The sequence below is a fragment of the Molothrus ater genome, chromosome 10, assembly GCF_012460135.2.
Source record: "Molothrus ater isolate BHLD 08-10-18 breed brown headed cowbird chromosome 10, BPBGC_Mater_1.1, whole genome shotgun sequence".
In the NCBI taxonomy this organism is placed as follows: domain Eukaryota; kingdom Metazoa; phylum Chordata; class Aves; order Passeriformes; family Icteridae; genus Molothrus; species Molothrus ater.
The window spans coordinates 6110441-6125360 of NC_050487.2; the positions used below are offsets into that span (position 1 = coordinate 6110441).

At 51.6% G+C, this 14920-nt stretch overlaps 1 protein-coding gene across 3 annotated transcripts in view; it reads right to left on the reverse strand.

Moving 5' to 3' along the window:
- Nucleotides 1-742: 742 nt before the first annotated feature.
- VPS8 (VPS8 subunit of CORVET complex) overlaps nucleotides 743-14920 on the reverse strand; it is a 64153-nt gene continuing 49975 nt past the window's right edge. For all 3 annotated transcript variants that reach the window (XM_054515919.1, XM_036388876.2, XM_036388877.2), the window contains 5 exons: nucleotides 11956-12036; nucleotides 10533-10702; nucleotides 9823-9991; nucleotides 2101-2181; nucleotides 743-1450 (listed from right to left, as the gene is read on the reverse strand). In XM_054515919.1, coding sequence (XP_054371894.1) covers nucleotides 1310-1450; nucleotides 2101-2181; nucleotides 9823-9991; nucleotides 10533-10702; nucleotides 11956-12036 — 642 coding nt within the window. In that variant the 3' untranslated portion in view covers nucleotides 743-1309. The remainder of the gene's footprint in view (nucleotides 1451-2100; nucleotides 2182-9822; nucleotides 9992-10532; nucleotides 10703-11955; nucleotides 12037-14920) is intronic.

Here is a 14920-nt window from a genome sequence, read left to right on the forward strand (position 1 = left end):
CCAGAGCCAGGCAGATGAAGGGAATAACCAGGGGGAGCACACCAGGCCCTGGTAAGTGCTGGGGCTGGTGGGCAGCCTCATGGCCCAGCTCTGACTCATCTGGAAAGAGCTGCTCCAGCTGATGTGTGGGCAAAGCTCCCTGACTTACCTGTGCCCAGGATGTGGCTGCAGGCTGGACACATCCCATAGTAGTTCTGCTCACGGGCAGGAGGTGAGCACACATGGCACCTCAGGGCACTGGCACTGCTCCTACCCAGGTGAGCTCTGCACAACACCTCGTGCTTCAGTGTTCCTTGGAGGCAGCTGTGCTGCTCCATATTCCTGCCATTCCATATGAGCTCTGCACAGATCAGCCACAGGAGTTCTGTGTGCAGGGAGAGCAACACCCACCTGCTGCTGTGCTCTGGGAGCAGCTGGAACCCTGAGGGCACCTCAAAACACCCAAGTGTCGGTGCTAAAGTGAGCAGGGGGAAGAGGAGTGTGTGTGACAACACAGAAACCCCTCCAACAGTGGGTTACAGTGCTGAGAGCAAAGTGCTAAAAGTTCTGTGACCATCAGTGCCCATCACATCCACCCTCTACTCCTTGCAGCCCCCAAGGGCATGAGGCACCTTTTCTACACACACACTCCTCCTACCCCCAACACAGGTAAGAGGTGAGAGGGGAGGTTTGAGCTTTACCCACAAGATGTATCTTTCTCTTAGCAGCAGCCCACTCACAGAAGTGCAGAAGTCACAGGAAGTTCAACCAAGGGCCTCTTTAATGGGTTGGTAGAACACAGTGTGCGCAGGTCAGTTTGCTCACACAGGTGTCATTTCCTGCATTATTCAGCCTTCCCCAGATTTGCCCATTCTGTGCCCTCAGACCCCTTGGCTGTTGCTATGAGACAGCAGGGCCAGGCCTTGCCAGAACAGCTGCTTTTAGCAGAACACAGAACTCAGGTGTGGCCCCCAGCCACAGAACCAGCACAGCACAGGGACACAGGGCCTCTGGGCATGGGACAGGCTCCTCCAGCACGTCAGAGCTGATTTGGTTACTTGGAAAAGTTCCCACTGCTGCCACAAGCCACTGGGTCAGCACAGGCAGCCCTCCCTGTGCCCCAGCATGCTGGGGTTTGTCCCACAGTTCCAGCTTCCAGCCCAGCTGCCCCATGACTGCCAAAGCACAGCTGGGGCATCACCAGCTACGACCCACCAGTGCCCAGTGAGGGTGAGCACAGCAGGGTCTGGGAAGGTGATGTGGGGGATGATCCTGTGGTGTGGTGGGAAGGCTCCCCAGCACCACATCCTGGGAGCAGCCAGGGCAGGAGCTACTCTTCAGCCAAAGGAGGGGGCGTCAGGTGCAGCTGGAAGTTCTCGTTCTGGAAGACGCTGCTGGTGGCCGGGTCCCCGTGGGAAACGCTGAGCAGCCCATGCTTGTCACCACGTGCCAGCTCCGTCAGGAGAGCCAGCTGCAAGGAAAACCCCTGGTCACCCCAGGAACACTCCCACAGGTACACAGAGCCCAGGGTGTCACTGTGTCCCTGCGGCAGAGAGAGAAGCTTTGACCCAGGTAAAGCCAAGGGCATGGATGGCATGGAGGGACCCTACTGAGCTTCATGCAGGTCACCAGTCCTCAACCGAACAACTCTCCAGGGGTCTTTAAGTTAGTTTGAAGTCACATAATTGAAAAACAAACCCAGAAAGAACTGAAAGTGCCAACATCCACAGCCAAAAAAGGCAGGAGGCACAAGGAAAATGCCAGGGACAGAGGGAGCTGTGCTCTCCTTGGGACAGCAGGGGCATAGGAGGAGGGAGTGTTCCCAGCCACTGCAGGAGCTACAGTGTCCAGAGGAGAGCTTAGCTACAGATCCACAAAGGATCATCCCAGGGACACTTGTCAGGCCCAGCCACAAAGCCAGAGCCATTCCCATGGTTTCCCTGCCAGTGGCTTCCCCAGCATGGCTGCCCTGCAGTGTGCCACAGCCAAGTGCCAGCACCAGACCAAATCCCAGAGAAAAGCCAGAGCCCTCGCTTGCCAGTGCCAGTGTCTGGCTGGGCCACAGGAAAAATGCCCATCACCAGTGTGGCAGCAGAAGGAATACTGGAAGGGGGTACGTACTCGGGAAGTGCCTCGGTTCAGTCGGCAGAGCTGGTCAAAAGCTTGGATTTGCTGAGGATCCAACACAGACTCTGAGCTCATCTGAAAAAGAGTAAGAAAGTTACAGAAACCACGCAGAGCAGGCTGTCAAGTTCCTACACAAAGAAATTAATTCCTGGGCCAGGAGCAGTCAGTCCACAACCTGTTTGGGAGGACTTTTTAGCCATCTTTGCCTTGGCATGAAGCCATTATGTGCACCCCAGGTTTTGGGGGGAAAAAATTAGTCTTGTTCTTGCCCAAAGGACAGTTACACCCCTGCATCCACAATGAGTTATTGCTGGGCTTTGTCCCTGATGGCACAGACTGGCAGTACTGGGATACCTCTGAGGAAGGAAAAAAAGCATGGGAAAACTCACTCACAGCCAGCTGGGAAGAGGAGCAACGGGCCCCTGGGGCCAAGCAGCCTGTCCAGGCTCCTTCCCAGGCGGCAGCAGGAGCTTCCCCCAGCCCTGTCTCGTGTCCTGGCCCCGCCCAGCCCGACACCGAGGCAGAGGAATGTCAGAGGGACACGGGCTGTGTGTGCCTGCTGCCCCACAATGGAGGGACACGGGCTGTGTGTGCCTGCTGCCCCGGGACTCTGCCAATGACTGCTGGCATCCTGTAATGGCATCATGAGGTCCCATCTCTTGTCCTCCAGTGGGGTGTTACAGACTGAAAGCTGGGAAATGAGGAGCAGAAAGGGGAGGCAAGGTGAGTCATGTGGCAGTGGCAGCCACATCCCGTGGCCCTGCCCAGCTGCTGGGTACAAGGCCAAGTGTCCCCCAGCAGTGAGGGGCAGCTGCAGGTGAGGGCAAAGAGAAGGCCCAGAGCTGCACCAAGGCAGAGAGGGTGGCACACAATCAAACTGCTGTAAATGGCACCATTTACATGTCCCAGGGAGAGATGACAAAGCATCAGATTCTTGTAGGTTTGTTCCATTTATCATACCACAATGTTTCTATTTTGAATGTTTCTGCTCATATTGCAAAGCAAAAGCATCATCAAGAAACCCCAAGAGGAGCCAGGAGAACAGCCTCCCTCATGAGCAGCAGGCTGGCATCTGTTGTCTCTGGGGATCTATTTTTAAGGGAACATTCAAATATCCTCTCCAAAATACATCTTCCAGGGGCCACCAACCAAAAATGCTACAATTCTGCCAGTGGGTACCAAGTGAAGCTGCACTGATTTTAAGGTCTTTGGCAATGGGAGATGCACTGAGCCCCCCATGGGTTTCCCGAAGCCTGGACAGTTCTGAGACCACCCCAAAACCCACACATGTGTTGCCTTTGATCATTAGTGTGGGAAGAAAGGAGTGTCCCAAGTGCAGCTTGCTTATGCTGGAAACATTTGCCAAGCTCTCTCCTTCTCCTCCAGGATATTCTCTGTGGTGTAAATAACTATTTGCCAGTCAGGGAGCCAGATGCCCCCATTCCCTGCACACCTGGCATAGGCTTTGAGCCTGGGACAGGGAGGGTCAGGGACTCACAGCCAGCAGGTTGCACCGGTGCTTCCCAGAGACACACAGGTCATCCTCACTTGGAAAACACAAAAAGCAAGGAAAAACTGCCCTCCACAGTTGCTGTGGCCACAAGCATTCAAGGACAAGGAAAGTGCAATATAATTGGCCTCACCCCTCTCCTGCTCTCTCTCTACCACACATACGTAACTATCAATCAGGCTGTTCCCAGGCTGATGAGCTGAAATATTGCAGGCAATTCTTTCTGTTGTCATGGAAACAACTGCTGTCAGGCCTTTTCCTTTTAAACCATGTCACTAAAGGCACGTTTCCCTTCAGGAGCCATGGGAGGCTCCCAGGGTCCAGCAGCAGCACTCAGGTGTCAGTGGAAGGTGCTGAGGTCACCCCACAGCACAGCCTCTGTCTCCAGGGCTGGCCATCTGAGATGGACCCTTCAGCACCTCCAGCCCATTTCCAGCCACATCCCCACACCCCCTGGGAAAGGCCTCAGACAAGACACAGAACCCCAGAGAGGCAATTCATCCCCTGAGGATCTTGGCCAGGAGGAAGGGAAAAGGCTTTTTCCATTTCCCAGCTCTCCCAGATCCCACCACTAATGCTAATCTCTGTTGCATGTTTTTCTTGCACGTATTCCACCCCCTCTGGTAGTCACCACACAGCCCTCCCAAGCTTGCAATTATCTTTAATTTCACAGTTACAAATTCCATCGTCAGCCAGTGCTTAGGCAAAGCAGATTCCAACAGTCTGAGCAGAGGCACCATCCACAGTCACGCCAAGAGACCCGTCCCAGAGCTGCCCCTCAGCCATTCCTTCCACACAAGGTATTGCTGCATCAGTTAGAGCTTCAGAGCACCCCACTGCCCCAGGGACTGCTCTCTTAACACACAGAGATGCAGCCAGAAGTCCTGGGGAGGGTTTTGGGATTCTGAGGAACAAAGGCAACCCTCCCACGCTCCCATTTACAGAGCTGAGTCCACAGGCAATGGACATCAAGCTCACCCTTGGCCTTCCTTCCCCTGCTTCACCATGGCTCATCAGCCTTATAAACAGGTACCCAAATTCAGGGCTCTAATGAAAACCCAGCCAATTAATGTTAAACTAAGTAAATCTGCCTCTCTTCTGTCAGATAAGGCCCTGCTGCTTTTAGGGTACTCCCAGGAGCCCAGAAGGACCAACCAAAGAGAGAGCAAGGCAGGCTGTGACCCAAAGTCACTGCAATGACAGTGACAGTACAGAGCTGCTAAGGAGCTTCAGGGAAACCTCAGGACACCCCTCTGAGAACAGCAGGGTTCTGCTGCTGCTGATCTCTGCAGAGCCCCTGCCCAAGGAGACTCTGGGACAGGCAGAGACTCCAGCCCACAGCTGCCCAGGGAACAGCCTGGAGTGTCCCTGGGCCAGTCCCAGAGCCTCCAGAACCTCACCTGTGGTAGCACACAGGGGCCAGTGCTGGCAGCAGGTGAGCCCTGCCTGCTCCCTGTCAGCCAACAGCCCCAGGTGCCCAGGGCAGGGCAGCCTCCCCAGCACAGGCAGGCTGGCACACAGCCCTGGCAGCACCAGGGGAAGGGCAGATGTCTCTTGTTTCCAGCTGAGCTTGAGGAGCAAACCTCCCACACAGGGCCTGGGAGAGCACAGGTCTGTTTGTGCTCTCTCAGTCACTGCTGCAGCCACGTGAGGCTGCAGTGACAGGAGGGGAGGGCACTGTCTGTGTTGGACAGGGAGCACACAGGCACGTCCCTGTGCTCCTGCTCAGGCTCTGGGTAGCTGCTCCTGCCTACACCAGGTGCTGCTGGGGTATTCCCTTGGACCTGCACTGATGCCTTCAGCCAAAGGAGCAGTAACACTGCTCAGAGTTAATTAGACAAACACAACCCCCACCCATCCTCCCTGGACACCAGGGCCCAGCAGACAGGGTGCTCATTTCTCCTCCAGCAGGCTCTGAGGTAAGCATGGCAGCACATGGATTAAATGTGAAAGGTGGCACCCAACAGGCCTGTGCTTGAGCTGAGCTCAGCACCTGCATCTGAGAATTCAGAGGTCCCAAGGACAGATTTTTTTTCTAGAGAAGAGCCAAGAGGCTCTTGAACAGATCCCACAGGGCCAGACTTTGGATTGTAGGCAGTGCAAGGAGCATCCTGCCAGGCTGCAGATTGCTCTGAAGTAAGGCCAGGGGACACAATTACAATTCATTCTGATATTTCTCAAAAAACCCCACAAAACAACAAAACTCACCCAACTCCCCAGCATGAGAAGCTCAAGAAAACAGTCAAATTTGATTTAAAAGCTGATATAGGATAACTTTGGTTTTCAAATCAGTCTTCTTCAATTTGTACTGTTTGCAGTTTTAACTCTGGTGCCATTCCTCCTCTACCTGCTCATGAAGACACCTGCACTCAGTATTCTTCTTACTAGATCACTTTTGTTTCCATTACAAGCAATCAGAGATGTTCTGTGTCTCCAGCTCCTTCCTCACATGGATTTCCTGTTCCCCGCTGAAGTGAAGGAATCCACCTCCAAAGCCAAAGGACTGGATATTTGCTCAGGTAATTTTTACGTGGGAACATTCTCCACAGAGGAGAGAATGTCCATTCCTGTAACTGTGTAAAACACTAATTATCTCTGTGGTGTTACTGGGGGGATCACATCTGGATATTTTTAAAGTTACAAACCCTTGGAAGTATTTTGTAATCCTGGAGACAAGTTAGTAACTGATTACAAGTTATTACAAGTTAATAACTGTTACCCTGAAAACAGTAACAGCAGCTCTGTCTCCTGATGGATGCAGGTCATGTAACATCTGTCAACTCTACAGTAAATTTTGGTGAAGAAACCCAACCTAAACCTTCACTACTGCCCAAGAGAAAGCAGAAGGTGCAGAGGGACCTTTAAGGTCACATGAGGGATGTGGTACCAGCCCCTCCCACGGGGGAATCATTCAAAGGCTCCAGAAGGCTCTCACAGGGAGGGACATGGGAAAACTGCAGGACAGAGCCCAAAGGTAGAGCCTGACAAACTGGATTAACTATGGATCACGTCCATTGTCCATCCTGGCGTGACTTGACAGGATTAAACTCCTGAATAAAACATATCTGCCATCTGGACAGCTCCAACAGCAGCATGCTCAGAACTGCTCGGCCACAGAATAACCAGAGCATGGCAGCTCAGGGGTTCATGGCAGGGCTTATGGCCCAGGAGCCAAGACTCTTCCTCTCCTTCATCCCCAGTGCATAAGCTGGCAGAATAAATGGAGAATATTTGCTCACTGAAATGAGGCAAATGAGTTTTGGGAATCAGTGGCTGAGACATCCAGAGCCTTTCCTGCAGGTATTCAGGCAGTGGCCCAGCTGCTGAGCCCTCATCCCCCACACACACCACAGCAATCACTCAGCTCTGCAAGTGGATTAGGGACCCACCATGAAAACAAGCTCCCATTTCATTTAACTCTCATTTAGGGGATGCTCCAAGGTAGGGAGAGCAGGATAGATGATTGTCCAGCCCCAGAGGATTACCCTTGGAAAAGCACTGAGGCTCAGGGGTAACACAGAAATCACAAACTTTCAGTAGTAGAACCAGAGGAAAAGAAAATCCCCTGTGCCCTTTTTTCTGCTTCCCTTGGCTGGGGCAGAGAGTGCTAAGCCCTCATCCCAGCGAGGTTCCACTGAAATCCACACTGTCACTAATCCCATAATGGGTCAGTGCTGCCTTGTGGCACCTCTCCACCTCCCCAGTTTGAGGGACTGGCCCCAGCATCACACACAGAGCACAGGGCAGAGGAAGCCCTGTCTGCTTGGCTGTCGCTTCACATACACATCTCAGCCACACTGCACGATTCAAACTGACAGCCTTTGCCTGGGCAGGGCAGAATTAGTGCTGTGAAATGCACTCCAGATGCTCAGTGGCATTTCTCAGTAGGACTCTACTCCTAATTCAATGCTTCCCAAGAAAATAAATACCTCAGCTGAAGATGCCCATATTAGATTTTGCTATGAGAGGAACAAAGCTTGCAGGGTCTTCAAAGGGGCTACAGGGAAACACCCTCCCCACAGATCTCTGTGCAGAAGGGCCTGGGAGCCCCAGATCTGACTCTCAGGAGGGCAGGGCTGGAAACACAATGCTGTTAGCAGGACCTTGCTCAGGATTTCCTGCTCACAAACACCAGCTGTGGAGCCAGAGCAGCTTGTCCAGCCCAGAGCTGTGGGTTTGACTGGGGCCAGCAGAGTCAAGAGAGGACACAGAGAAGTCCCATCTTCCCCAGTTTGCATTCCCAGCATTGCCCCAGCACAGAAACTCCACTCTGCAACTCAGCCCAGGCCAGGTCAGAGGAATCCTTACCTCCCAGGGTTAATTAATGCTGCTGAGCAGTGATTGTTCAGCAAACAGATTTCCTGCAGGAGCTGGAGATTCTCCACTCTATTGCCAAGCCTAAATACACTCAGCTTTTTTAAGATGTGACTGCACAACAGTCTGATCACATGTGAGTACAACAGTTAAATATTGTAATTTGGATATGTGAGGAACATCCCAGACTTGGAGAGGATGTGGGACACAAGGAGGAGGAGCTGGGGGCCTGAGCAGTGCTGGGGCTCTGTGTGTGCAGCAGGAAGCCATGACTTCCCTGCCAAGAGCATGTGACAGCAGCAGGGCACCATCCTGCACTGGGATGGCCTGGGATGGACACTTTCCAGCTAGCACTACGTGATCCAAGTCCTCTTCCCCACCCAGTCTCTCCACATCTCCCTTCAGGCCCTGAGTCCCAGCCAGCCCTTCCCTTTCATCAGTTAAATAAAAGGAAACATCTCCTCCTTACCCCAGTCACTGCCATGGCATGTGGAGCATTTCCCCTTCTTTCTCTACAGGGTCAGTCAGACTGATGTCAAAGGGGAGCCACAGGGGCTCCCTGACTGACTGCCCTAGAGAAACCCAGGGATAACCCAATTATAAAGCACTGGAATCAAGTGTCAGGCACTCAAATGCTGAATGCAGTTTTAGTAGTTAATTCTGCTTTTAGTTTTTAAACTACACCTCAGCCTGTCATCCCCATTGATGCTCACTCCTTTGGGGCAGGAGTGCAGAGGGTGAGATGTGGGGCTGCTGAACTTTCCCAGCCTTAGATGCAGTGCCCACATCCCACTGTGGCAGGACAGGACAGGACAGGACAGGGCACACACACTGCTCAGCCTGCTTGGATCACACTCCATTTCCAAGCTCCTGCTTGGAAAGCTTTGCTGCTGTCACCAAATCAAAGACTAACAGAGCCTGCCTGCAGAGCCTGCCTGGTGCTCCACACAGGCCTGCAAGATTCCCTTTCCCCACATCTCCCCAAGCAGGAAGGCTCTCCTGTGAGTGCAGCAGCTGACTCAGGCCCTCAGCCAGCTTTTGATCGGGATGGGTTTGGCAGGAATTGAAATCATCTGCTCCAACAAAACCAAAGTACTACTATAAAAACATACTCCAAGATTGAATTAGTTTGGTTCTAGGAGTGAAAATGCTGCTCTGTGCACATCCATAGAGTGACAAATGCACAAAGTACCCTGAGGCACTTGGGAACAAACCCTCACCCAGGGGCCACTGGAACATGGAGCAGCAGAGCTCAGCTGCCCACATGCAACATCCCTGAAGAGAACCCAACAAACCACCTGCCATGGGGGCTTCACCATCCACAGCACCAGCCCAGGAAAAAAACAGCTCCATGCATATTTGAGGCTGTACTTCAGTTAGAATTAGGGATGATGAAACTTTCAGTGCACAAATACTGACAATAAATACAAATTAATTCTCTGTTCTCTCACCCAAATCCAGCTGCATCAATCTTGGTTACACTCAAGCTTCTTAAAATATTGTGCAAGCACTTAGTGAGTCAAATTAATCCCAGACCTTTTATCCAGAGCCAGATTATCTGCTAGGAAGGTGGAACAGAGGCTCTACAATCCAGCCACAAGGAATATGCCTGCTTTCAATCTAAGATTTATATAAAACACACCTAAAAATAATTTGACAGGAATTGTCCAGCATCCAGCTGCCCCTCACACCAGCTCCTAGACCTTCTGGATAAACAAATTTCCTTGACCTCCAGAGCTGTACCCCCACCAAAATAAACTGGCATTCAGAACAGTGACCAATTAGCTGCTGAGTGTCTTAGCTACTGAATCAGAGTCTTGCCTGGAAGCACAGACAGAGAACAAAGTGATGATGAAAGTTTACCTGACAAGAAACCACCTCGCAAAACTTACCTGTGCCAGGGAGGCTGCAGTTCCTTTCTTCAGCTCTGAGAAGTTCTCACTCAGCTTCCCTCCCTTGCTGCTGGAGTTGCATTTGTAGCACATCCACCTCATGAGGCCCTTGGTGACCACCCCACACTCCTTGCTCAGCAGGCACAGCGAGTGGTACAAGTGGCCACAGCTGGAAGAGAGCAAGTCTGTGCTGGGAAGCAGGGCAGCACCTCCTGAGCCCTGCAGGGTGGAGGGCAAGGGGCTGCCCAGTGGGCAAAGGCTGTATCTGGGAACCAGCAGTGTATCCTCACCCTCCTGCTGATTTCCAGACTCCCAGAGTCAACACTGGATGCCCATTTGCTGATACACCAAGGTAACAATGATTTCACCTTATTTTACAGACACCTGGGCACAGACAGCACATGGGAGATGCCAGGGCTGTGGCAGGTCCCAGATGTACAAACACACAAAGGAGCCCAGGGTGCTGCAGTGCCCAAAGCACACTGCTGGGAGAGGGGACAGAAAACTGACAGCCAGCTCCTGGCAAAGCTGGCTGCATGCAAAGCAGCCTCTGATGGGTGTGATCAGCCAGCCCCTCTCAGTGCAGGGCAGCAGGGAGGTGTGCTCCCAGGAATACAGATCACTACTCGGGCAAACCAGCCAGCAGAATTCGTTTCCCCTTTTAAAACTATTAACATGATCACAGCTGCAACCCCAGCCCTTAACTTTACCTGAAAACAATGATCTCATCAGCAGTTTCTTGCCTCCTTTTGTACTGTTGGAGACAGATGCAGCAGTAATCCTGCTTTGGGGTAAGGCCTCTGGTGACAGAGGCTCTCAGGTTGCACAGGGACCAGTGGAGATCGTGGTTTAAAAGGCTCGTGGTTGTCTCTAGCAGGGTCTGTGTGAAGACAACACAGAGAGCAGGTCAGTCTGTCACCTCCAGGCTGCAGAAACTCCCTGCCAGCCAGTTCTTCAGAACAAGCCACTTAGCAGCTCACTAAGAGCAGAAACAACCCAATAAAATCACTTCTCCTATGCTTTCTATCCCCTGACCTTAAAACACTTATCCTTTCATCAGACATTAATGGAGCAATTCCTCTGCACTCTCAAATAGACAAGTCCTGTATTGACTTTTGCCCAAGAGCATTAACAGAGGCATGGCAGGCTCATTTTGTCATCTTCCACATCAAATCTCCTTTTTTTTTCCCTTCTACCTGGCAAGCTACTGCTTCTATCCCCATTTTAGGAGAAATGTGCTAATAAAAATCAAAGCTCAAATGCACTATAGCAATTAAAGTACTTAAAAAAACCCCTGAACTGCTCATCTGCTTGTCCTTCCCAATGGATGCTTGTTTTCCAAGGGCCCAGAGAACCACCCTGAGTTTCAAGCACCAAGTTTCTCTCAGGCACAGGGGTCTGCTCCCTGATTCATCCCTGCTCCACAGCAGCAGCTGCAAAAGCAGCACCAGAGGATCCCAGCTGGGCACACAGCCTGTCCCAGAGCTGCCAGGCAGGGACAGGGGCTGCCCAGGCCTTCTGCAAGAACCCAAACCCAGATAAAGGCTCCTGGTGCTCAGCCTGCACAGCAAAGCAATTTCCCACTGTGTTTCTGCACTGGCTGCTGGTGCCTGGGGCTCTGCCACGTGAGGGGGCTTGGAGGAACACTGTGCATCCTGTTCAGGGGGAAAGTGTGGAGATTTGGGACTGGACTGAGAAAAGCAGGACTGAGATTAAGAGGAAATCTCACCAGGACACAAAGGAAGTGCAGCATTATCACCTGGAAGTGTAAAACCAGCCTAATTTAAAAAGCTGTTATTTAAAACTGCAAAGAGAGACAAAACATATCAGCTTTGTGCCTTTGCATCCCTAACTGCAGGAAGAGCTGGAGAAAAAGCAGATGTTTATCCTTCTGGTACATTTAACACAGAACTGAGCTGCAGAGGTGTTCACCATGTACCTGTCAGTCCCTTCACTTGCAATCTGTGAGCAAACCAAACTCCTTCCCCATCCCCCAATCACACAAAAATCACTCGCATGCCCATTGACTTTGCCCTGCAGACAGAAATGACGAATAAGAGAGAGAGAGAGCAGTAGGCCAGGCAGCTAAAATGATGCTGCATGCAGTGGTGGACAGAAACACAGGCAACTTACTTGTTCATAGTTAAAAGTGTCCAGCATTCCCAAGACAAGCCCTTGAATTTCTCCAAGTTTCCCTTTTCCATAAACTGGATCCTGTATGAAGAAATGCAAAGCTGCAGTTGAATCACAGGATATGAGCATTCTGATTCTTCTTAGGCCATTTTTCCTCTGGATTGGAACTGCAAATGGAAGCTATGACTGCAGAGTTAAATATACTGCACATACACAGGGACAGCAGAATAATCCCACACACTGATGGGAAAAATCAGTAATTAGCAAAACCCAGTAGATAAGAACATCACTGTAAATTAGTGTGCCTGGGTCAAAACTGGAAAGTCCATTCAGGAGCTGCAGGAGCTGCAGGAGCTGGAGAGTACATTTGAGGAATATTGAAGGGAACAGCATGGCCAGCCAGCTCCCAGCCCCCCATGTCCCATGCTCTTGCCCAGCCAGGGGTGCCCCATGGCCAGACTCACCCCAGCCCCCTGATCTGCAGGCTGGAAGAGCAGAGCCCACAGCCCAGCTGGCAGGGGAACAGGCCCTGGGGCTCTCCTGGTGCTGCAGGGCTGATTTTCACATGCCCTGAACAGCTTCTTTGCCATGTCCCAGCACACAAGCACAGGGCTGTGGTACAGGTCATCAGCCTGTGCATCTCCCCCTTCCTGCAGCCCAAGCACACCCCGCCCCCCTGGAGCATCACTTTGTGCAGGAAGCTGAGAGAAGCTGTCTGCTGGAAGGGGCAGGACATTGGCAAAAACAGACCAGCAAAATGTGAAAAGGAAACTAACCCAGAGAGTAGAAAAATGGTGGGGACACAATGGAAACAGGAACAGCAGTGGGATAAACAAGCTCTGGATAAGATGAGTGAGAGGAGTAGGAGCAAGGCTGATTCCATGCTGGGACTGGGCAAGAAGAATTGAGAGTGACACAGCCAGGTGACAAAGACAACTAAAGCAGCATGGAAGCTACACTGCAAGACAGAACAGTAAGCAAGTCAAGCAACTCTTGAACAACAGCCCTCATGGGCAGTGTGACAGGCAGAGACATCAATGGTCAAGCCCAAACAAAAGCAGCCCTCAGTAACAGCACTGAGTCCAAAGCAGCTGTAGGTTTGGAGCATGTGGAGGAAGCATGAGAGCTGGATGTGCTGCACAGGCTCCTTTTCTGCTGGGTGAACAGCACAGCACAGGAAGAGCATTGCACGGCAGGGATCATGGGGGCAGTGGGATTTCCAGAGAGCAGGAATGTGACCCAGAGCACAGAGCAGTTAGGCAGGCAGCCAGCAGCTCCTCTTCTAAAGCCATCAAGTACATGGCCAACAGGTCACTCACAAACTGTCCCAATCCCACAATTTCCATACAGCACCTCAAACTTGCTGAGCTAAAAGTGGAGATTTTCAAAGCCACTGGTTTCCTGTCTGGACATAGAGCAGAAGAAGAGATGTGCAGAAGAGGGAAGAATAAAGACCCACCTGCAGCTTTGCAGAGGGAGAACACAAGTTTGAGGGCTTTGAGTTGCTGTCTTTTCCTCAAGTCATGCTTGATGATCTTTAAAAATAACAGCAGCTGGGAAGAAAATGGACTTTCTTCTTTCAGAGGAGGCCCATGGTCTGGCCAAGCCTCACCCTGAGCCTGGCAGCCCAGTGCCAGCAGTGAGCCCGTGGCCACTCCTTGCTGGAGCCATGCAATGGGATGGGCTGGAGCTGCCTGCCTGCCTCCAGCATGGCACCCACAGCCTCCAGGTCACCTCTCCAGACAGTTCTAATGCTGCTAAATTGCAGCTTCAGACCCCAGAGAACTTCCAGCCACAAAAGCCTCGTGGGATCAATTAGTTTTATGGAGGAATATCTTTCATTAATTCCACCTGGTCTCAGGTTGGAATTGAGGCATACTCCAGACATGGATGTGCCATCCCATGCTGTGGAACAGGCACTGCAGCAACCAGGAACAGATCCCAGCAGCCTGCATGGCATCAGCACAAGGAGCCAGAGCCAAACTGGCTGTCCTGGGCTGCCACCACCAAACAGATGGGAAGAGCTGGCAGGGCTCCACACACAGCCCAGAGGTGCTCATGCAGCCCTTTCAGCTGCCTCTGTCTCTTCCATTTCCCATTTCTTCCTGGGTCCAGGAAATAGCACTTGCTTTGCTACCAGTGCTAATAAATGCACTCTGCTTCTCCCCTCTGCAAGGGGCCAGAGCAACCACTCCACACACAGCTAATCCCAGTGCTGATCTCCCAAACTAGGAAGAAAAAACAGCCAAAGCCCTAAGCAGGAGTGTAAAAAAATATAAGGAGAAGCTTTCTGAATCTGTCTGCTTCCACTCTGGAACAGTTTTTAGAGAATCATTCCCTCCCCTCTTTGGGGTCCCTACTGGTAGCTTTTACATTTCTGGCTTCTCCAGTTCTCCATTTTGTAGGAGACATCAGCTGCATCTGCTTACAAAACATTCATGAAGGATTACAGCTTTGTAAGGGAATTAACACTCAACCTCTCAGCCCTCTTCAGAGAGCACTCACATCCTTAATAACATGGAATTTTTCTTAATGCTCAAGAGGATTCCTCTGGTATCTCTGCTAATGCAGTTGGTTCAGACTTCCCAGTTAATAAGTCACTCCCCAACACCACAAAGGATGAGCAGGAGCAAATCTATCAACCAGATAACACTGAGCCCAGTGCTGGGACAGGCAGGTGCCAGAAGCCTGTGTCCTCTCTGGGAAGCTGCAACTCTGGCCCCAGCCCCTGCAAGGTGCCCTTTGGCCAAAGACTTTGGTTGCAAAGTTAACATTTGCATAAAGTATAATCTGTAAGCAGTTAAGCCCAGAAGAGGAAGAAAAACAGTCTGCTAAAATTAGAATACTCTTAATTCCTTTTCAGAGAAGGCAAGATAATCTACCTCAGTTTACTGATGTTATCCACCTTCCCACAAAACCCCCAGTGAATTCCTGGGCAGCTGTGCCACCTCCCAGCCTGCAGCTC